Below are 22,297 nucleotides of genomic sequence, written 5' to 3'. Positions count from 1 at the left end.
TTAGGGCGAATGGAGAGACAGGCCTGGCGTGCGGGAGGCAGGCCGGGAAAGAGCACCCGCCCGTGGGGCCGCTCTGAGAGGCGCGACTCCCCGTGGCATCCCGGACGGGACCCTCGGCGTTTCCCCGCTGGAGATTTCCCTGCTGTGCCCTCCACCCCTCGGTGGCGGCTGGCACGGCGTGGCCTCTCACCTCGGCGCACGCCCTCCCTCCTGCAGGGGACGCGCTCTCCTACCACAACGGGTGGAAGTTCACCACGTTCGACAGGGACAACGACATCGCCCTCAGCAACTGCGCCCTGACGCACCACGGCGGCTGGTGGTACAAGAACTGCCACCTGGCCAACCCCAACGGCAGATACGGGGAGACCAAGCACAGCGAGGTGGGTGACGGGCGCTGCCCCCAAAGTGACGGTCCCCAGAGCGACACCCTCCGGGCTGGGGTGTCTGCCCTGCTCCTGCTGCTGCCCCCGCTCGGGGCGGAGGAGCTGGTTTGCAGCCTCCGTGGCCTTGAGGTCAGGCACTCGCTGCCCATCTGCGGCAGCCCCTCCCCGCCCTGCATGCCCCCCAGGGCCACACACCTGGCGCAGGTTGTGGGGGGGGGAGCCCGGGCTGCCCACTGTGGAACAGAGCCTCGTGCGGTGGGTCCCACCCCGTGTCCCTTCACCCTTTCACACGGGGACACGGTCCGAGGCAGCTGGGTCTGCTAGAACAGAGCCCCACGCCCTGCAAGGCTCGAACAGCAGATGCTGTTTCTCCCTCTCCCGCGGGCTGGGAGTCCAGCGTCACGGTGTGGGCAGGTTCATTTCCTGCAAGGACCCCCCTTCCTCCTCCTCACACACCACAGAGAGATGGAGAGAGCGTGTGCACACTCTGGTGCAGCTCCCTCTTCTAATGAGGGTGCCAGTCTGACCACGGGACCCCCTCTTCTGACCTCACCCAGCCCCAGGCAGCGGCAGGGACTCATAATCCTGGAGTGATTTTTTTTTTTGAAGGGAAGAAACGTGCCCCCAGGGAGCCGGGGAGGGGGGCGGGCCCACGTGTCGCCGTGGCAGCGAGGGGCCCCGCCCAGGGACCCCATATTTGAAAGGAGCAGCCGGCAGGCCCTCCACCGGGCCGGGGTTTGCTAATAAAAGGCATTCATCTGGCTAATGTGCTTTTCACAGTCTGCAAGGCATTTAGTTTCTTGTTTATTATTTACCTCACAAATTAAAATACATAAAATTGGCCACTTGGGCTCTTTATTGGCCAGGCTGCAAGGTTATTAAGTGAATTAAATATTGCACTCACCAGTCAAAAGACACAAAATGAAATTTAGTTTCTAGCAGGTTGTTTGTTACCCCCAGAGCTAATATCTAAACAGTCTAAATTGAAAATGATTTCACACAATTGGCCAATTAATATGTTTATTTTTGCCTTTAAATTCTCGGAAAGGAAAGAGGGAAGCAAAGATCGTGTGACCGGTGCCGGCCCGGTGGCCCCTGTGCTTTCCGAGCCCCAGCGGCCGCTCCCCGGGCCTCACCCACCTCCGGGCCCACACCCCCATCTCCAATCACAAGGGGGCGTCCCAGCCTGTCTCGCCCCAGCTGCCCAGCAGAGGGCGCATGTCCCCAGATTCCACCCCTTTCCCTTGGGTGCTGATGCCCCAGGCACCACCTGGCTCCGTCTCCTCCCCTTAGCAGTGAGGGCTCGGTTCCCAGGCGGAGGGGCCTTCCTGCGAGCCGCAGCCCACCCGACCCTCCTCCCAAGGGCCTCTTCTTGATGCTGGCCTTGTATTTATTTATTTATTTATTTAATGCAGGGGGTGAACTGGGAGCCATGGAAAGGACACGAATTCTCCATCCCTTACGTGGAGCTGAAAATCCGCCCCCACGGCTACAGCGGGCAGCACCTCCTGGGCCGGAAGAAGCGGGCCCTGGGAGAAAATTCGAGAACGTTCTGGTGACCCATTTGCCCATTCACCGCGCGCGAGGCAAGACCAGCCCGGGGGGTGGGGCTGCGTAGAGGTAGACGTGGGGCGGGGCGGGGGGGTCGTGCGCACCACGAATGGAAATTGGAGGGAAGGGCAGAGCCCCTAGGCCCCGAGGTGGCTGGGTCGCCAGCAGGACAGAGCGGGTCGCCGAGGCCCAAACGGCAGAGGGCGCTTCCTCGTCCCCTGCGTCCCGGCCCCTCTGCTGGGGCCCGAAGACCCCCAGTCGTAGCCGCGTGGCGCGTGCGGGAACGACGGCGCGCGAACTGCAGGGTCTTCCGTCTGAATTCGGTAGCGAGTAAAAACAGGGTCCAGCGCTTTACCTGTTGGAAAACTCTGGAGATCGGTATATATATTTTATCTATCTATATAGAAAGCTCGGCTAGTGCCAATCTCCCCAGAAAGAAGCCCCGAAGAGGCGTTCTCTCTGATGCGGGGGTCCCGGAGCCTGGGACCCCCGCATCACCCGGGGTCCTGGGGAAAACGGGGTGACTCTTCCCCCGCAGCGAAGCTCTGCCAGTCCCCAGCCTGCTGGAACCCAGAGCGCCCCCGTTCCTGCTATTTTTAAGTGGCCTCTTTCCAGTCATTTGCATAATCCCTTCCAGAGACCTGCATGTGTTGTGAATAAATTCTCACTCTTTCAACTTTGAATAATTTGACTGTCTTGCTAATTGGCTCCTCCCAAAGAGTCTTTGCTGCGACCCCCTTTCGAAAGCCAGCTTCCCTCCCTTCCCTGGCCCCTCCGTCACCCCTCCCCACCCACCCTGGTTTTTTTTTAACATGTTTGCCTTGGAGCTTCCAGGTCTGAACGGGCACCAGGTCAGACCCTCCTGCCTTATTTCCCTGTCACTTCGGAAGGTTTTTCTGTAGGGAAGCCGGCGACCGTTGAAGTAACTCAAATTCCTATTCCAGGAGAAAGTACTAATAACCACTTGATTAAAAATAATTGCCTTGCGTTGTTTCCCCCACACAAGTGCACTTGAGCTCTAAATTTAACCTGATTTCGAGCGAAGGCGCATCTGTGTGTTATAGCAGAGTGTGGCTGGCGGCGGCGGCCTCTCACCTGCACGATGGCAGATGACGGTGATCGGAGGCAGGGGTTGAGTGGGGAGGAGGACACATGGGCCCTATCGGCTGCAGTCCCCTCCAGGGCCCGGGTGTCATTTATCGCCTCAGTTTCTCCCGGTTTTAACCTCTGGCTGAATGCCAAGCTGTACTTCTGAAACTTTTTAAAAAATCAACCTTTAACATTTTTATTCCCCTCCCCAACACACACACGGAGCAATGCCACAGTTACTGCTCCATCGAGCTCATGGCGGGTGGTCTGAGCCACGTGCGGTTCCGGTGCTGGGCTCATGGTTACAAAGTATGCTGGGCCTGGTTCGTGGACCCCACGCGAATCTGTGTCAGCCTGCTTCTTACCAGGCAGTGTGCTTGGCACTGGGCAGACACAGGAGGGCAAGCTGGACAGGGCCCTGGCCCTGAAGGAGTGGGTGCACTGTCCTTCCTGCACCCCTCCCTCCCTCCCTCCCTCCCTCCCTCCCTCCCTCCCTTCCTTCCTCCCTCCCTTCCTTCCTCCCTCCCTCCCTCCCACAAGTGCTGGCCACGCCCCGGTGTGTGCCACACTCTACTCCGGGCACCTGTGCTACAGGTGGAGCCTGACACCGAACCACGCAGAAACGCTCAGTGCCCAGTAGGGCTGAGTGCCCTGGAGGCAGAGGTTGGTGCTGGAGGTGGGGTCTGCGCAGGCCAGGTGGAGTAGGGGCACCTGTCGTGGCTCCCGAGCCCGATCCAGCTCTGGCAGGACCAGAGCTCGAGCCCACTCCCTGGCCGTCTCGAAGGTCCTTCTGTGCGGCTGCCCAGCCCCGAGCTCCCGAGCTCTCTCGTGCCTTCTGCACGCAGGGCCCACAGTGTGGTGGCTCAGAACCCCCGCACTCCCCCCAGCGGGTGCGGCTTTGTGGAAAAGGAGGGACTCCTTCACAAAGTGGATCAGAGCAGGGAGTGACCCAGGGCCGGGGGTGGACTCGCCTGTCAACCGGACTCGGGAAGGCAGGGTCACTGAGCGTCGTCCCTGGACGTTCTGACTCTGTACGTCTGGGCTGGGGACCACTCCGAGTAGCTCTGGCACAGCGGTCACCCGCCGGTGTGGTGGTCTTTCAGCTCTGGACACGGGCAGTAGCCCCAGCCCCCGCACCCCATGTCCTCTGACCCCAGCCTTTGTCCCCCACCAGCCCGGACAAGGACTGGAGATAACTGGTTGTGTCTTGCTGCCCTTTGCCTGTAGGACCCACGGTGCCCAGAAGGCTGAGGGCGGGGAAAACCTCAGCTGACCCTTGGAAGGTTCTATGGCAGGCAGAGCAGGAAGTGGGGGGAGGGGAGCTCATTGTCAAAGGATGTTTATCTGACCGGGAGCATTCCAGCCCTTAGGCCGCCTGCCTAACCTCATTTAACTGTGACCAGCTCGGCTCTGGTGGCTGAAATAGGCCTCAGGAAGGGGTTTCTCCATCAACCTGCGCTCCAGGCGGTCACACGTTTTTTTCGGAGTCAGGTTAGAAGCCACTGGGGACAGACCGAAGGAAACAGCAGCTGTCAGAGAAGGGATAAGCTGCCAGCCAGGCGCCAGGGTAGAGGTGAGGACACACGTGCCACAGGCATTTAGTCAAGTCACGCAGGACACTCTGAAGCAGTGACACCCAGCCCCTGCCCTCTGTGTGGTGGGGCCGGCCCTGGGGACACGCCGGGACAGTGGGCAGTGGACAGTGGGTTCTCAGGTCTCCCTGCGCGTCAGAATCGGCGGGAGCTGCTGTGTTTGCAGGCCCTGCCCACCTCCGGAGCCTCTGCTTGACCTCCGGAGCCCCTGCTTCAACGAGCCTCAGCTGCGCCCCGTGCGCCCGCCCGAGCTTTTTACAGCTCCCGGGAGGCAGACGGGGAGGTTTCGGGCGGAGGGCAGAGGGCAGAGGTCGCAGGTCGCAGGTCGCAGACAGGGTGAGGGCCATGCGATAGGCCTCACGCAGGACTGACTTGGTCTGAGCCAGGAACATGGGAAAGGGGAGAGAGCTCAGGCTGAAGAAGGGTTTGGGAGGAAGCATCGGCAGGATTGGAGGGGCCTGGGCGGTGGAGGTGGGGAGGGGCCCTCCCGTGACAGCGGAGAGCCGGCTCTCTGCAGGCGCTCTGCTGGCGTGGGGCCCCAGAGTGTCTGTCTGTCTGCTTGTGAACTGAGGGTTCTCGGGGGCTCCGGGATCGCTGACGCCCGGAATATGCTGAGGGGCCAGGGAGCACCAGCAAGGGGCTGCCGGCGGGAAGAGGGGCCGGGTGCTGTGTGTGCAGGGAGAGACCCGAGTGGACGTGCAGCGCGGCAGGGGAAAGTCAAGTATAAGTGGTGCAAATCTCCTGGCGAAACTTAATTGTTTGCTGGAGGAAGTCCTGCATGAAAATAATTCCCAAGTCATCCCTTGAAGCCGCTCGTCAGGGCGACGGAGCGAATCAGGAAGGAAGGAGTTTCTGTGGATGGAGAGCCGCAGCCCTGGCAGGAGGCGCGCTGTACCCGGCCAGGCCAGGAGATGGCAGTGTCGCCCCGCTCCACCGCCACTTCCTCTCCCCCACGAAGGTGAGTTCTGGGAGTTCCCACTTTTCTTCCTTCCTTCCTTCCGGGATGATACGGCCTTGAGAGTCAGCCAGTGGGGCAGCCAACCTGTGCCTGGTCAGTGCCCAAAACAGATCGCTGGGAGATCCCTCGAAGAGATGGCCTTGCGAGCCTGGACTCAGTCCTCAACCCGGGCTCACCTGGGTGGTGAGTCAGGTGGGATGGGGGCCATTGGCTTGATGGAAGGAGGGTGGGGGCGCCTCCGGAAGGGAGTCTAGGCAGTTCGTAATGTGCAGAGAAATCCAGGCCCCGGGTCCTCCTGGTAGCCGGGCTCCCCAACGGGGAAAGAGCAGAAAGAGGTGGTTTCGATGCCGGCGTTAAAGGAAGAAGTCAGGTTCCCAGGTGCGCCCGCAGAAGGCCGTGCGTTCTAGGACACAGCCGAGTGGCGGCAGCGCGCTGGCAGCTAAGGCGGGAACCAGGAAACGGTGGTTTTTTGCAGTGTTGTGATTTAAAGAAAAGGAGGAAACAAAACGGAATGAAACTAGTTCTTCGTTTCGGCACGTGAAGGAAATGAGCTTTGATTGGAGTGGGCTGAGGAGGCAGATGAGGCGTGCGGCGGGACACCTGGAGGAGCCGCCTGGGCGGTCTGCAGGCGCATGCGCAGGGTGGTCTGCAGGCGCAGGGTGGTCTGCAGGCACATGCGCAGAGCGCTCTGTTGTGTCCGATAACGTTCTGAGTCCAGGGAGGTGCCCACGCTGGCTCGTGGTCAGGATGGAGATGCCTGGTGCCCAGCGGGGATGCTGGGAGAGGCGGCTCGGGCTGTGTTGCGTGACAGGTCCGGGGAGCTGCTTTCTCCTCCGGGCCTTGGTTTCTTTTTTGCTAAGCGGGAATGACACCCACCCCGGCTCACGCGCTGCGGCGGTTGCTGCAGGAGTCCAGTGGGAGCCCTGGCAGCGCTCTTGTGTTACTGACAGCCCTAGGGAGCCGGGAGGTGGAGTGCCGGGATCTCCGGTCCCCAAAACTTCATTGAACGCTGTTGGATTTTCTTCCCCTCGACAGAGGGGTACTGCTCGCCAGCTCTGAGGTCTGTGCACCCCGAATACCCACCAGTGGGATTATTGGGGGTCGCTAATGGAAGTGAGGGAAAGGGCAGAGTGAGAGACAGAGCTTATCACAGGCACGGGGGATCCCGGGTGCGTATGGGAACCGGTTTCCCTGGGGGAGGTGGGAACTGGGCTGTCAGCGGAGGAAGGCGGGAACAGGCGGTGCCTGGGGGAATATAGGAACCCTCCGGGGCGGCGTTTCCCAGGCGGTGTTCCCCGGAACCCTTGCTTCTCCAGGTGCGCTAAGGAAAGAGGTTTGATGGTTCAATGAGCTTGGGAAATCGGAGCTCAGCAGAGGCGCACCTGTTTCCTACAGTGCCTGCTGGAAGCGAAGGTGGTCCGTGCGTTGCGGATCTCAGCGGGGAGAGGGCCATGATGCAGTGTGTTGCCCATGTGTCTGACTGTAGAGTTTGTTTGTTTTCTGAGAATCTAGTTACTGCGGTTTCTCCGGAGTGTGATTCAGAACCCACCGGCATTTACCTAGAGCGCCTGTTCCCCGGGCAGGTGTCTGGCCCCGCCCGAGATTCAACAAATCCCGCAGGAGGGTGGGTGGGCCTGGGGCCTGCACCTGGGAGAAACCCCCGGGGCTCCCCCACACCCCGAGTTCATGTAGCGTGTAGTGCACAGGTGCCAGGCTCCGAGCCTGGGGCTGGAGGTACACCGGTGACTGACACGGCTCCACCCCGGCTGCAGAAAGGCCCGTTCCAATGCGTGCGGGGATGGGAGTGGCGTGCTGGGAGCGTCTGGCCTCCGGGAGGAGGGCGAGTCCTGTGTGGTCTGGGCAGCTTTCCTGTGTGTAGTGACGTAAAGTCTGGCACACTTCGGGGACGTGTGTTCCTAACAGCAGCCCAGACAGAATTCTAGAAACCTCTCCTCTGTCCAAGGAGCGTGGCAGTCTCGGTGCAGACAGGTGTGCGAGCGCCGAGTGAGATCCAGGGAGTCTTCGGCAGTTGGGTCTGAGGCCCCGGGACGGTGAAAAAGATGTTGATGCAAACGCTTGCCTGGTCTGGCCACCGGGGGGCACTGTCGCCATAGGACAGCGGTGGTGGTGGACAGGACAGGTACTCCGGCAAACTTGACCGCTTCGCACTGCTAACTGGCGGCCCTTACTCATGGGCTATTCCTCCTGCTGTGGCCAGGGGTGTCCGGCCTTTCGGCGTCTCTGCGCCACACTGGAAGAAGAAGAGGTGTCTTGGGCCACATGTTAAATACACTGTGGCACATACTCACCAAAAAATCTCATCATGTTTCAAGAAAATGTATGGTTTTGTGTTGGGCCGCATTCACAGCCACCCTGGGCCGCATGCCGGCTGCGGGTCGGACACCCGGCACAGCGCAGTGTGTGGTGCAGCGAGCGGACGGGTGGCACCCCGGGGGGGATAGAGAGTGTGCCTTGTTTTCAATCCCTGTCTCCCGTCTGCACCGGGTGACCCTCCGGCCTCTTGCTTTCCTCTCTAGAGTTTCTCCTGCTCTGACTTCTAGCGCGCGGCCCTCCCGGGGTCTCCTTCCACCCTCCCTTAGTAGTCCCGCCCCCATGCAGCGACAAGCACTCAGGACAGGCCCGCCCTGTGTTCGCTGCTCTGCGAGCGTCGCCTCACTCACGGACTCCGCCACGGGCCTCACCACTTGGTCCCGAGGCCCAGTGCCCACACTGCGGGGGCGGGGGGGGGGGGGCGGGAAGCTCGGGGGTGACACCCCAGCCTGCTCGGAAACAACTGCACACTGTGCTGCTCTCTTCCTTCCGCCCCCCCCCCCCAGCAGGCTGGGGGCCCCCTAGACAGCTTTGTGTTTTGTGGGCACCCGGTCAAGGGTCAGAAGTGCTCTAGAATAAAACCGCCGGAGAGGGAGTTTGGTACATGCATGCACCCCGCCCAGTGACGTGCCCTAGGTCCTCGGAAACATCCCTTTCGGCCCAGGACAGAGACCCGGAGCTGTGTTGAAGGGACTCTTTATTTCAGTCCAGTAATCTGAATCCTGTGACTTTGGATTTGGTAATGATACCCGGGTCAAAGGCCAAGGGGCCTGTGCAGAGCGTTCTGGCGAGCTGAGAGTGCTCTTGGCATCGTCCAAATCCCATAGGCGTACCCCAAGGTCAGGGCCAAGCCTGGGCAGGGGGAGCCGATGGCATTCAGCCGTGGCCTCCCCTCGGGTGTCCGCAGCGGCAGCTCCCCCCACACGGCTTCTGGGCTGCCTGCCGTCCTCTGCTGCGGGAAGGTGTGTGGGTCCCGGGGGGCAGCAGAGCGCTGCCCGAGGGTCTCTGTCCTCGGCCCCCAGCTGCCAGGGAGTGGCAGGTGCTGGGGAAGGGGGCCCGGGAACCCTCCAGGACTAGAGACACCCCCGGCCTGGGGGAGAGGAGACTGGGGCCTCGCTTACTCAGCCCCAGCTGGTGGCCGGTGTGTCCGACCCCGCCCCCTCCCCCCCTGAGCTGCCAGACGGACCCCTGGTCTCCAGGATGGCGGCCACTAGCGTGTGCGTGTGTGGCTCTCGAGTGACCGAAACGTGACTGATGTGACTCAGCTCCTGGGCCTTTAGTGTCATTAAATTTTAATTTCCCCGCCGTGCCTGGCCCCCGGCTCCGCGGCGGACGGTGCAGACGTGGAGCAGCGCCATCGTCTCCCGTTCTGCTGGCCGGCACGTCCTGGACGGTCTCTGCCAAGGACCAGCTCGGGGGTCCTGGCGGGGTGGGTGGGGGCGGGGCCTCTAAACCGGGACATTTCACGGCTAATGCAAAGCTACGGCTGACTCGGAAGATGAATCTTTACACACACCGACACGTGTCTCTCCCCTTCTCCCCGCCCCCAGCGGCCGCTGGAGAGGATTTTGATCTCACCCCTTCCTGGTCTGGGGCTAACTCACAGGCCTTTTTTTTTTTTTTTTTACTAAGTTTGTGCCATTCCCCGCTTTTCCTATAAGAAGATGTTGGCTGGCTGACCGCATGGAAGGGAGGAGGGTGCGTCTCTGGGCGCTGCCAGGGCAGCGTGTGTGTGATCCTGGGGGCGCCGTGTCGGAGGCCTGTGCCCCGCAGGCGGGGAGGGGCTGCGGGGAGGGGGTACGGGACGACTGGGCCGGTGCAGCCGGCAGGGGGTCGCCCCGCCCGTCCTGGTGTCTGGGGGAAGGTCACACGGAATGCCGAGGGAGGAGGCCAGGCGTGGCTTCTTTGTTCAAAGTGTTTTACTTAAATAAGTTTTTCTGTTGATGCATTGGAGTCTTCCAGGAAACAAATACTGACAAACACTGCACAACGTGGGCCATTTACATTCTTCTTGAAAAGGCAACGACCTTGCTCTCTGTCCCCTCCCCCCGCCCCTGTGAGCAATATAGAAGCGAATCCGCCGAGCAGAGGGGAGACCTCCGCGGACCGTGGGGCCCCAGCCTGTTGGACGCTGTAGGGCCCCCCGGGGGCTGCACCCCAAGCCTGTGCTGGGTTGGGGAGCCTCTCCTTCACTGCCCTCATTGTCCTTCATCAGCTGAACCCCCCTCGATGGGCCAGGCAGGTTCCCACCGAGGCACCCTGGTCGCTGGCAGCAGACCTGGGACACCTGGGACAGAGGCTGGGGAGGAAGGGTGGAGTGGGGATGGGTGGAGGAGTGGGAGGGGGAGGGCAGCCGCCTTGGGATCCTGTCCCGCACCCGTGTCTTTACTCAACAGGACTGTGAGGCCCCTCCTGCCCTGGGCACTGTTCTGGGGTTTCCAGGGAGGGGTGCTGGGGGGGCCGGGTGGGGAAAAGCAAGGCTGCTCAGGGCTGGGGTGCCGCGTCCCAGGCTGTGGAAGCGGCTGAGACATGCATCTTGGGGGGGTTTGTGGCTGGAGCTGGAGCAGGTCCATTTGGTGGGACCGCGGGTGCGCCTGCAGGCGGAGGCCATGCCACTGCAGTGACGGCCACAGCTCGTAATTCAGATGAGCAGCCTGTTGCCATGGCAACCTGTTCCTGGTGCTCTGCTCTCCTGGGTCACATCTGACACCAGTCTCAGCCTCCAGCCCCCACGTCTCCCCAAGTCACTCATCTTGAGGGGCCTGAGAGGTGGAGACAGGAAGGGTACCCCGTTTGTGGTCAGTGGTAGGTGTGGGGAGATGCCCGGTCATCCTGTGTTGTCGAGGGGACAGCCAGATGCCCCATGACAAGCTCTCCGTGTGACCAGGGGGCAGAGGACCCGAGGGCGCAGCTTTCTCTGGTCAAAGGGGTTTAGGTGCAAGGGGCCTGGTGCCCAGGACACTTGGGGCCACTTGGGGCCACTTAGGGTGACAGGGTGAGCGCAGCTGGCCCCACAGTGTACACAGGCCTGAGCTCTGCTCCCCGGGGTCCTGAGGCTGTCCCCACCCGGAGCCCACCCTGCACAGCCTGGAGTGGGCCTGGAGGGCAGGCAGCCCCCACAGCCCAGGCGAGCAAGCGGGGTGCACTCCTCCCAGCACTGCCTCTGGAGCTACCGTAAGTACCATAGTTGAGCTGCACTGTTGATCAAGCTGCACTTCCCCCACCATCAGCGTGGCTTCCGTGGGAAAGTATTTCAGCAGCGCCACCCAGCCGGCCTGCCCGTGACCTCGGACAGCACAGCCCGCTCTGGGTTGGGAATTGCCCACCCCTGGGACGACCAGCTCGCCCTCCGAGCGGACTGACTCAGCCCCCCGCCTTCTGCCCACGGGGAGACGCTCCCCGACCCCACTGAGGACCTGGTTTACACATCCTCACGGGCCTCAGGGTGTGCGTGTCCCCTGCCCCTTGGCTCTGCATGCACCGCCCGCAGAATTCGGCACCCAGCCTCCACCCGCTGCAGCCACGCGTGGACTCACTTAGGAGGCCACTTGGCGGGACTGGCGAGGCATTGAGAGCTTACCCTTCACATCGTCGTGTAACCCACGGCATCCGCAGGCAGTGAGGTGTCCCCACTGTGTGCAAGGCACTTGCCTGGGCCCTGAGATAAATATCAATGAACCTCTCTAGCTTCACCCTGCTGTCACTTAAACTGCGTCCTCTGCATCCCACCTGCCACGCACCGCACCTCCAAGGACAACCCTAGGAAGTTGTTACCAGTGAGGCTGTGCCGGTGATCATCTGACCCCCCTCCCTGCTGAACACCCGTGGTTCCGTGGGAGCCACCTCGCCCAGGCGTGGCACTGGCTGCCCGGCACAGGTACCTGGGGCAGCCCAGCGAAGGGAACGAAGTAGCCTTGACCTTCAAGTTCCCACCGCTTTCTGGGAGTCCCCACCCAGAGCTGTGTGTTCTTGTGGGGAGGAGGGTGCCCTACCCGGTGGTTCTGGGGGCAGTGTTTCAAAGGGAAGAGGGGGGCCTGGGCCACCTGCCAGTGGCAATGGGGACCCTGTTGGGGTTGAGAAAACGGCTTTTGATGAATTCTGAGCTTTTCCACCTTAAACTTTCCTCCCAGGGATGGGGGCAGGAGCAGGGGACCTCGGGGGGTCTGTCTCAATACTCCCCAGTGGGAAGGGGGGCCTGTACCAAGTTGCTGAAATGTCCGAAGAGGAGGATTTCCAGCGGGAGGCTGCGTAGGGACCGCAGGGGGGAAGCACGTCTCTAACCTGAGTAGTACGTGGGGCAGACAGGAGTGGGCAGCCTCACCTGGTCCTGGGACTGGGCACGTGTACCCGAGCCCGGCCAGGCCGGCCTCCCACGAGCCATTTCTGCGAGAGCAGATAGCGCACGGTGTGTGCGGTGTGCACAGTGTGTGTGTGTGTGTGTGTGTGTGAGTCAGGGGGCGTGTCTACACACACGGGTACACGTTTGTTGTGCTTTTGCATAGGGACTGCGCCGGAAGTCGGGGGGGGGGGGGCACTCCAGAGTCCGCAGCTGCGAGCATTGCTACGGGGCACAGAGCTGCTAAGACCGCGCCCCAGAACCATCCGCGTGTGCCCCCCGGGGAGCACCCTTCCTGGGGACACTCTGTCCGAGGTTTGCTCCGTGGTTGAGCAGTTCCTCCGTGGGCATGAGTGTGACCTGTCGGGGGTCGCCGCACCCTGCCGCGTGCGTGGCCGGGGCAGCTGGGTCCCCGCAGGCAGACGCACCTCTGCTTCCCGCCTGCTAGACGGGCAGCGACGGCCTCTTGTCCATCTGCAGGAGCTTGGGCTGCGCGGAGATCCAGAGGTCTTCCTCGCCCTTCTTCTTCTTCTTCTTCCTCTTCCCCTGCCCCCCCTTGTTCTGCTCGGGCTGCTGGCCGCACCGGCCCGCCCGGCTCCAGCAGCAGTGGCAGCAGACGAACAGCAGGGTGAGGGCCACCAGCAGCGGCAGCGCCAGGATGACGCTCAGGCACACGGTGTTGAAGAGGCCCTCCTGGTGTTTGGTCACCAGGAGGTCCCAGATGTCACTGAAGAAGTTGTTGACTTTCTCCATGGCTCCGCCCACTGCCAGGTCCTGGGCTCGGGGACACGGTCTCTCCGGCTGGGAACTCACGCCGCCTCCTCTTCCTCCTCCTCCTGCGTGGGCGTGGGCAGCACCTGAAGGGAGGGAAACAGACCGCTCACCAAAACACAGTGGGACGCACTACCATTTCCAGTAACGCCGTGGGTTTTAGGCTCAGGAAAGAGGAGGGAATAATCGAGGCTTTCCGGAGGTCGCCGGTGTCCTGCTGAGACCCGGTGAACGAGATAAGTGCACGCATTCGGTCAACACGCATTCCACCTGGTGATTCTCACTCCGCAGACTCACTGCCTGGGGCTCAGGATGTGAAAATGAAGGGGCTACCGGACCTGGCCCGTAGAAGCGGCCCAGCAGTCGTTGGATAGATGAATCAGTGCATACAGCCAGCGCTGGGGGGGTGGGGGTTGGCCCCCCGAGCCCTCTGTAAGAGCGGTCCCTCCACTGCAGCCCACCGGGTGGGTGTGGGAACCCCCCCCCCACCCCCCAAGGATAGCTTCGTAGCTCACCTTCTACGGACACACCTTGCCGTTTCAGCACCTGTGGGAGCTTGGGCACCAGAAGGAAGGTTGATGCCTGGTGTCTGTCAGGGGACGTGGGGGGGGGGGGGGGCCTTGGACTTCCCCAGGCTGTGAGGTCGTCAGTCCTCATCCAGCCCCGCCCCAGCCTTCCTCCCTGTCCCTTCACGCCCCCTTCCCTGCCCGGTGTCCCCCGCCACCCTGGTCCTGATGAGGACTCACCGTGCTCCACTGGGGGGCCATCTGCTGCTTCTCCCTGTTTCCGTCTCCCTCTCCCTCGCTACCTGTGCCTGTTGGCTGTCCCTCAGCCAAGCATTCCCAGCCTTCCTCCCCGCTGCCCCGGCCTATTTCTTTCCAACAGAAAAGGCTCCATCACAGTGCTTGGAAACGGGGCTGCGCCCCAGGATCCCCGGCACTGCTGCCCTGAGCCCAGCTTTACAGCCGCCTCTGCTCTGGCGGCCGGTCCAGAGCAGCCCGTCTGCCTCCGGCACCTCCTCCGCCTCTCCACGCGCACCCCCATTTTCGGTGCTCGCGTGTAAGCTCTTAGCGGCTCCTTCAGGTCCGGAGTCTGCAGGTTCTCGTGTCCAAACGAGACCCGGAGGCCAGGCACGATGCAAGGAAATTGAAGAGACCCCTTGGTGTAAGACATTGCCCAGGACCCAAAGGGCGAAGTCCTTGGTTTTTGGGCTGCAGACCCGAGAGCTCATCCCAACCAGCTCTCCCACTGGAAGATGGAGACTCTGAGGCCCAGAGTCGGGGAGCAGGGGTGGCACACACCCAGACCCCTGGATAGTGTGACAGTATGTCCAGCACCCTGCCAAGGCCGCTGGGCCCGAGGAGGAACGGAGGATGACAGCGTTGCTTCATAACTGTGTTTATCCCACTTGACAATTTTCCAGTCTCCTCCTTGTGAGTTACCTCTTTTAAGTGAGCGACGGGATGGCACACTGTCACTGGAGGGGAGTGCTGGGGGACTGGGGTCCAGAGTCACCGCGGGGCCCTGTTTCCCACCCCAGTCTTGTCCTCAGGCCTTGTTCCTCGGACAGCACACTCCGTAGGCATCCCTGCGCCCAGGGCGCGTGTGTCCTTCAGAGCCCGCAGGGCCTGGGTCCTGGGCTGCTGGCTGGGGGCCCTGCGCCCCCGCGGTACCATCTGTGCCGCCATCTAGACCGGCTCCTGCTGCAGGGACATGCGGCCCATGGGAGGGAGTGGGACTCCAAGCCGGCACTCGTCGCTTTACGCCAGCTGTTCATTGGGTCTTCGTGACGGCCTTGCTGGGAGGCTGTGGCTACTCCCCAGTCCTGCAGCCAAGGGCCCGGAGGCGCAGGCCCCACAGCCAGTGAGCGGTGCGGCTGGCTGCGCCTGGAGGTTGGCCCCTGACGCCCCGGGGGTGGGCTGTTCACGGCGGTCGCTCCGAACCTCCTCTTGCTTCATGTGGACTCAACCCTTCTGGGCGAGCTGCCCGGGGCGTACAGAATCTTAGGACAGTTGGTTAACTTGGTGACTCCCCAGACTGACCTAAATGCTTACCCGGTCTGTTGCAGACAGAGGTGGCGGAGAGACTGATTTCCCATGGTCCGACACTTCGCAGAGGCAGGACAGGGGGCAAAAACCCGGCCCTGCCCCAGCGAGGGTGCATCGGAAGCACGTGGCTGCCCAAACCTAACACGACAGGCAGCAAAGAAAACTATTCTGAGAGTGCACAGCCCCTCCCCCCCCCAGGGGGGTCTGCCCACACGCCACCCAGCCCACGGGCCCCCAGTAGAGGAAACTGCCCGGAACCCTGGAACCCACTGCGACCACTCGCTGCCTCGCACGCCACACCGCTGGTCTCTGCACTGCACCGCGACCTTCGCTTTGGCCTCAGCCCGACGGCCCAGTGGTATCCAGCCCATCCAGTGGTATCCGGCCCATCGAGGGGGATTTCGCTGCTCTGTGGGCGGGGGGGCGGGGGGGGAGACTCGGGTGCTTTTCTCTGCTTTGCTCCTACAGGGAAGCTCTCCTGGGGCCAGAGGCTCTTTGCCCCACATTGCTGTGGTTCCAGCTAGACAATTAGTGACAGCAAATTGGTTGACAGATTCCACCAAGGTGGAGCCCTGGAGGAGGACCTTGAAAAGTGAGGAGCATGTTGACAGAGAAGCATGGGTCAAGGATGTTCAAAGGTTGCAGGTGGAGGAAGGCTTAGAGGCTGGGCGGAAGCGCAGGGGCCGCCCGGGGCAGGGCGGGGGCTGGGGGTGGGGCTGCGGCTTCAGAGCAGAGGGCTGTGGGCTGTGGCCCCGGGTCAGAGGGCGTGCTCATCTGGGGGCTTTGTAACCAGATGAGAGAGGACGTGGTGACCACAGCTGCCCTCCGGGACGAGAGAGCAGGAGCTGAAGAGCTCTGGAAAATGCTTTTAGGGAGTTCTGCACAAACAGACGTGTGCTGAGCGCCTAAGATAGGCTGTGCGTTGCATTAGGTGTCGAGGATTCGGTAAAGAAGGGAAAAGACATGGTTTCTGCTGCCTCAGAACCTCGCACGTATGTCCCAGGGGAGCTGGCGCCATGGAGGGATCGTGGCACAAAAGCCAAACGTCAGCACAGCCCAACCTAGGCTGCTCGGTGGCCGAAACAGAAGCGTGGACTTGAACCGTGTGTTTAGTCCAATGTCCCAGGCCCTCCTCCCCCTCCCAGCCTTTGTTTCAAACTTGTCCATCCCACGGCACCTGAAACAGCCTTTGAGCGAATAGATTTCTCTTCAAGCAAAAGCTAAATCAATAATTCACTTCTGGGTTCCTAAAGGCACTTACTGGAGCCTGCTTTCTGTATGGCTGCTGAGAGGATTCGTTAACATTTGGGAATCCAGTCCGGGGTAGATTCAATGGAAAGGTATTCTTTATGTTTCTTTGTCTAAAAACTCTCTTCTAGGCTCCCTCCAACCCAGGTTACCTGCTGAGCTCCGCTAATCAGTAGTGTTTCATGAGTATTTATGGGCCTTGCATTATTAGCATTTCCGGGACGCAGTCAGGTACCTCCTCGGTGGTGTGAACGAAGAGTGAGGGCGTCCACAGACGGTCTTGCACGAGGAACCACACCTCGGGCCTGAGAGATGCATTCTGGGAAACCCAGCTTCTGTTGGCTCTTAGTGGTCGCTGACCCTGGAAGACAACTCACCGATTCTTGTAAAACCCGTGTCGGTGCCAACCAACCCCGACTGTTTGATGGTGGTTGTGGGGGTGGGGGTGAGGCACGAGACGATGGAGGAGTTACTTTCAGTTTACTTGAACCAGAATTATTCGCCTCTGTATTCTCCACAGTGTCCAGGTGGGGGGAGAGTCATTTATTCATTGTTTCTTCCAACAAACCTGCACCTGCCTGCGTGTGAGGTGTTGGGGGAGAGTGAGGGTCGTGGGCCCTGAGACCTGGATTTGAGCTCGGGCCCAATTTCTGTGGCCTTGATGAGTGAGCGAACCTTGGCGATGGAAGGAAGCTGATGAGCTTTTCTTGTGCTGCTGTTGAGGATTCAGAGAGCTCAAAGTATTTGGTGCACTTTGTAGGCTGCAAAAGGCGATGAGACACCCTCTGCAAAATCGTCGGTTATCTCTGAGTAACAGCAGATTTACAGCCTCGGGCTTTTCTCCTCCATCCCTCACCCCCAGGCCCCGCTGCCAGAGGACCGTGGGCCCCCACCCCATTCCAGCAGAAAGGGGCTCCCAGGGAAGCTCCCGGCTGTGGCCAGCCCGCAGGCGATGCCAGAGGACTGCTGGGCTCATGACGTGGGGCTCGGGCCGGGAACCTGGCCCTCTACAGGCCTCGGCCTCCGTCCCGGGCGTTAGGAGCCCTGGCTGTGTCCAGGGAGGGCCGGATCCACCCTGGGGAACCAGGAGCTGCCCCAGAGCCGTGTCCAGGGCTGGCCCTCGGATTGGTGGTCCTTCTGGAGCCCCCCAAGCAGGGCTGGGGCGCTGTAGTTCGTACCAGCCTCCCCTTGTTCCTGGGTATCAGATGCGGTGAAATGTGCACACCATAGAGCAGTGTCTGCTGGCCAGTAGATGCTTTTTAGAGGCGTTCCGTTCACGACGGCGCCCAGTGAAAATCCCCGAGGCCAGCTCCGCAGTGGCCGGTGCTCCAGATCTTCAGCCCTTTTGTGAGCGGTGGGGCGAGGCGGGGGTGGGGTTCAGTTCACTCTCCGAACCCTCAAAGATCCCTGTGCCGCAGCTGCAGACTCCTGGGGGTGTGTGGCCAGCTGGGGACACGGACCTCCCCTTGTGTCTTTCCTCACGGCTCCCGCTGAGCCGCCCGCCCTGGGCTGCGGTCCCGGCTGTGCTTGCTGCTGTCCTTACCCAGCACCTCGGGGCCAGCATGGTGGGCGCCCGGCCACTCTGGGAGTCAAAGATGCAGATGGCTGGCTGCTCTCCTGCAGGCCCCGATTCCGCAGGTCAGAGCACACATCCAGGAGGATGCTGGGTCCCAAATCTCCATATCAGCAGGTTGGCCGCCGATCCTTTCCCACGAGCACAGGGGCCTTGTGGTAAGTGAAGGGAGGATCTCGGGGGGAGGGCGGAATACCGAGTGATGGGCCCTGGGGTCAAGCTCTGTGTCAGGGACACAGAGCAGCCTAGTGGGAGGGGCGGGCCCTGGGCCCTGGAGCGGGTCTGGGGGGAGAGTGGTTCGAAGGGAATGGCCGTCAGGACAGGTGTCTGCCCCGCCGTCCGGGCAGGGACTACTTATGGAGCTCGAGTCATGTGCTGGGAGCCGCGTTGGGTGCTGGGCGTCCGAGGGCCTGCGGCCCGATCCCTGCCTTCTCATGCTCGTCCGAGAACCCAGCAGACCCGTGGGAAAGTGCAGTCACGGAAAGTGCTAGAAGGAGAGGCCTGGGGGAAGTCAGGGCAGGCTCCGGGTGGGATGACCTTGCTGAGATCCGAACTACACAAGCAGCAAACGCCGGTCGGGGTGTCTGGAAAAGCCCTGAGACGTCGACTCAGCTTCCGTAGAGGCTTTGCGAGTGACAGGCTTGACAGGCTTCCCTCCACCCCGCAGACGAACCCTTCCCACAGTGTCCCTTCTGAAGGTCTGGGAACACAGAGAAACGATGCCCTTGTTGTGCTTTTTTTCAGACGAACAACCAGGCCCCTTGCTTCTCCTGAAGAGAACGGAAAGGACCGAGTGGCCGGAGGCCGCAGCAGCGAGTGGGGTGACGGCGTGGTGACCCAGGCCCACGAGGCAGGCGGCCCTGCAGCCACAGGGCCTCTGAGCCGTGTCAGGGGCTGCTGTTCCCTGCTGAGCCATCATAGGTCTTGCACAAGCAGGGGACCTGATCGGTCTGCGTTTGTGAAGGACACTGTCACTGAGGCAACAGACACTGGCTGTCGCAGGCGGCAGTGGAAGGAAGGAGGCAACTGTTGTCGTTGGGGGCCCAGTGACAGCTGGGACCGACCGGGTGAGGGTGGCGCCTGAGGGCCCGGCCCGGCTCTAACCTCTAAGGCACACCCGCATCTCTCACCAGACCACTATGACGGCTTCCCAGCCAGCCTCCGGGGCTCCTGTGCCCTCTCCAGGGCCTGTCTCCCACGCGAGCCAGATCAGATCCCACCCCCAAGCCCCGGACACGCCTGTTTGCTCCAGGCCTGCCCACCCCCCAGGACCTGGTCTGTCCCCTTGGTACACGGTCTAGCAGCTCGCGGCCTGCCTGACGGCTCATCACGTTCAGAGCTCAGAGCGCGCAGTTCAAGGGCACTTCTGCTAAAACGGAACCTCAGTGGTTGCCCCTCCCAGAGGCCTTTCTTAACCCAGCCATCTGGCCAGCCGCTCCACACCCTCCTGTCTCTCAGCCCTGGCAGGAGGAACTTCTCGTTTGCACACGGTGCTCCCGTCACTTTAGTCTGCACCCTTTGCTACGGTGCTCCTGGGCTGCACACTGAGCTGGGAGTGGGGAGGAGGACAGGGTCCGTGCCCCTCACTCCGTTTGGATGCCCGGAGCCTACGCAGATGAATGAAGTCACGCCGGTGAGCCCGGAGGTCCTCAAAGGACAGGGATCTTGAAAACAGTGTCCCTCAGTCAACCCAGGTCACTGGGGAGGGAGAGCAGGAGTGACCAAGGGCCTAGAACAGTGACCGTCAGTCTCGTCTGTGGCCAGACTTGGATGACAGTGACCCGCCATTTAGTTCCCAGCCAACTAATTCATTTCGGGAGGAAGTAAAGATCGAGAAAGCCCCCATCACTGAAGGCAGCAGGGAGTGGGGGTGCGGCCTTTATCAGCTCCCCGGTGATCACCCACCTTCCTCTTGCTCAGCCACCGAGGGCTCGGGGTCGCCGGGGCCTTCTGATAACGAGGGATCGTTGCCTCATTGCTGTGGGCTCTATTTCAGGTTCAGCGGGAAAGAAAATTAAAAAGCTCCATCCATTTCACTCCAGGTTCAAGTGAGTCAGTCTTTCAATCAATCAGGGATTAATTAAGCTAGCAAGGGAGTGCAGGGGAGGCAGAAGACACCCTCTCTCCTTAAAGACGACACCAGGAAAATTATTGGAGAGTAGGTCAGAACAGTGGAGAGAGTCAGCAAAGGTTTTTTACCTGGGCTTCCCCTGACTTTCTGCTAGGGGAGACTCCCTCGCCACTGGGTCTCCGTTCCTCTCTGCACCCTCTTCTCTCTCTCTCGCCCTCCCGATGACATCGGCTCCAAAGGGTCCACGCCTCGGACGTGGCCAATAGTCAGTCTTTTTCGGTCACCCTTTTGGCGAGGTGCTGGGTCCTGTCTGCTCCTCTGAAAAATCCCAGCCGTGCTAAATAGGACTGAGCCCAGTCAGTATTTCCAGCCCGTTAGCAGGTCAACAACTTCCTCATCTCTCCACCGCTGAGATCATCCAGGAAACTTTCTGGTGTGTGTGCTCCTGAGTCAGAGCACTCAGAGTCGAGCATTTCGCCTGCTCCGCTGACATAGTGCGGGGTCTGGGCAACATTCACTGAAGCTCGTTTTCTCCCCTGCAAATCGATAGGAGCGCACCTCCCAAAGGGTTGGGCGTTTTATCCATTGTGCTGCTTCATGTGAGCCTGAGGACCCCGCACAATGCCTCAGAGAGTGGGGGGCAGGAAAGGTTTGTTGGATGGATGTATGAATGAGTGGGTGGATGGATAATGAACGAATGGATGGGTGGGTGGATGAATGAGTGAGTGAATGAATGAATGCATTGCTGGGGAGAATAGAAAAGATACCACATGTGGAAAGCATGCCCCTCAAGTGCACCTCGCACAGTGGGTGCCTCACAATAGCCTTGAAAACGACGGAACACTGAATTTACTATAATACTGCTCATATCGTGCAGAAGGTGAAAAGACCCACTTGAAGAACTGTCCTGTCGTAGCCAGAGTTGGGTCAGCTTTTCCCCACCCTGGTTTCAAGAGCGAGCCAGCCGACGCCGAGGGAACCAGGGCAGACGCGCTGGCTGGCCCTCCGCCCTCTGGCTCTGTGTCCGTCCCTCCGTCCCCAGCCGCGCCTCCCTTTCAGCCCTCCGACCTCCGGGTCCGGTTTCTCAGGGGCGCCTTGTCCTGCCCGTCACGCTCAGCTTTCTCCTCTTCATTTCAGCGAGAACGCGCACTTGTTCCCCTCCGCCTGGCCTCTCCTGACACAGATACCTCAGGAGGCCAGAGCCTCAAAACGGAGCGTTGGCAAAGCGTCTTATCACCTTCCCCAGGGACAGGGGAGGGTCTGTGGCAGCAAAAAGCCACCATTCATTGTGCCCTAAGAATGCGACTCCGGGTGTCCAACCAAGCAAGGTTGGACAGAGGCGGCCCGTTCCAGAGGGCGGGCCTCTGTGTCCCCATTATACAGACGGGCAAAGCGAGGCTACTGCAGATTAAGTGATTTATTTGCCCGAGGCCGTGCAGCTGCTAAACTACGGAAGAGGTTTGACTGTCGTCCCATCTGAGTCCCAAGACCCCGCTGTGACCACCGTCTGCACAGCCGGCATCCTCAGGGGGCCGAGGACCCCGGTCTCTGGACCTTGTCCTCTGGGACGAGGGGTGTTCACCCGCTCCTTCGCCCATCAGCCAGTGTAAAGCCTGCACCCCACTCCTGATTAGTGACGACGCCCTCTGGGGCTCAGCAGCTCGAGTTTTTGTAGGACCAGAAGAGAAGCACAGAATACCACCACGTGCGACAGTGGGCATGGGGGATCACACCCGACTTACAGGCCCCTGTACTTCCTTCTTTCTTTGCCTCTCCGGATTGCATGTGAAGCTCTTGATCTTCAGCTGGTCCTAGACATGGCCACACTGTCCTCCCTCACAGACAGGACCGGTGGACCTCTGTTCCCTCCCCGCTCCTGACCCTGTCCCCCTGCCTGCTCACCCGGTCCTGCGCCCCACCTGGTCCCTGCAGGCACGTCACGCCTGCGGCCCTGGACCGCCCACTCCTGTGCAGTAGGGACCATGCTACCCGCCCTTCGTGTCACTGTGTGTGGAGGGGAGAGCCACCCAGGGGGCTGGGAATAGAGAAGTGAGGGCCCCAGGCACCACCTCCTCTCCAGCTTGAGGGCCTGACCTTGGTCCTGGCTAATCAGTGAAGTGATAAGGAGGAGGGCGTTTGCAGGAGCAGTGAACACATAACAACACATCCCCAGGACGACACCAGAGGGTGGCCAAGGGGGCAGTCCGAGGACCCAGTCCCGGTCTCGGTCCAGTGGTCCTCCCAGCGCCTGGCCTCAGGCCCGTCAGTTCTACTTCCTGAGCCCTGCCCCCATGCCAGCTACAAAGCCGTCACGCAGCCGAGACATGTCCAAAGACTGCTGTGAAG

The 22,297-nt window shown here is 61.2% G+C and overlaps 2 protein-coding genes across 7 annotated transcripts in view; one reads left to right on the top strand and one right to left on the bottom strand.

Annotated features, from left to right (window-relative positions):
• The window catches only part of TNN (tenascin N), a 35,093-nt gene extending 32,479 nt beyond the window's left edge, over positions 1 to 2,614 (top strand). For all 5 annotated transcript variants that reach the window (XM_036015262.1, XM_036015260.1, XM_036015261.1 and 2 more), the window contains 2 exons: positions 217 to 380; positions 1,799 to 2,614. In XM_036015262.1, coding sequence (XP_035871155.1) covers positions 217 to 380; positions 1,799 to 1,942 — 308 coding nt within the window. In that variant the 3' untranslated portion in view covers positions 1,943 to 2,614. The remainder of the gene's footprint in view (positions 1 to 216; positions 381 to 1,798) is intronic.
• Positions 2,615 to 9,812: 7,198 nt separating this feature from the next.
• The window catches only part of KIAA0040 (KIAA0040 ortholog), a 28,369-nt gene continuing 15,884 nt past the window's right edge, over positions 9,813 to 22,297 (bottom strand). The window contains exons 1-3 of one of the 2 annotated variants that reach the window (XM_036015113.1): positions 20,080 to 20,144; positions 13,070 to 13,097; positions 9,813 to 13,031 (exon numbers count right to left, since the gene is read on the bottom strand). In XM_036015113.1, coding sequence (XP_035871006.1) covers positions 12,685 to 12,993 — 309 coding nt within the window. In that variant the 5' untranslated portion in view covers positions 12,994 to 13,031; positions 13,070 to 13,097; positions 20,080 to 20,144 and the 3' untranslated portion in view covers positions 9,813 to 12,684. Of the gene's footprint in view, positions 13,032 to 13,069; positions 13,098 to 20,079; positions 20,145 to 22,297 lie in introns of those variants that run through there. The other variant, XM_036015112.1, reaches the window with a different exon arrangement.

Source organism: Phyllostomus discolor, chromosome 14 (genome assembly GCF_004126475.2).
Source record: "Phyllostomus discolor isolate MPI-MPIP mPhyDis1 chromosome 14, mPhyDis1.pri.v3, whole genome shotgun sequence".
NCBI lineage: Eukaryota > Metazoa > Chordata > Mammalia > Chiroptera > Phyllostomidae > Phyllostomus > Phyllostomus discolor.
Note: the sequence above shows the minus strand (reverse complement) of the source record. Positions and strands in the feature narration are given on the sequence as shown.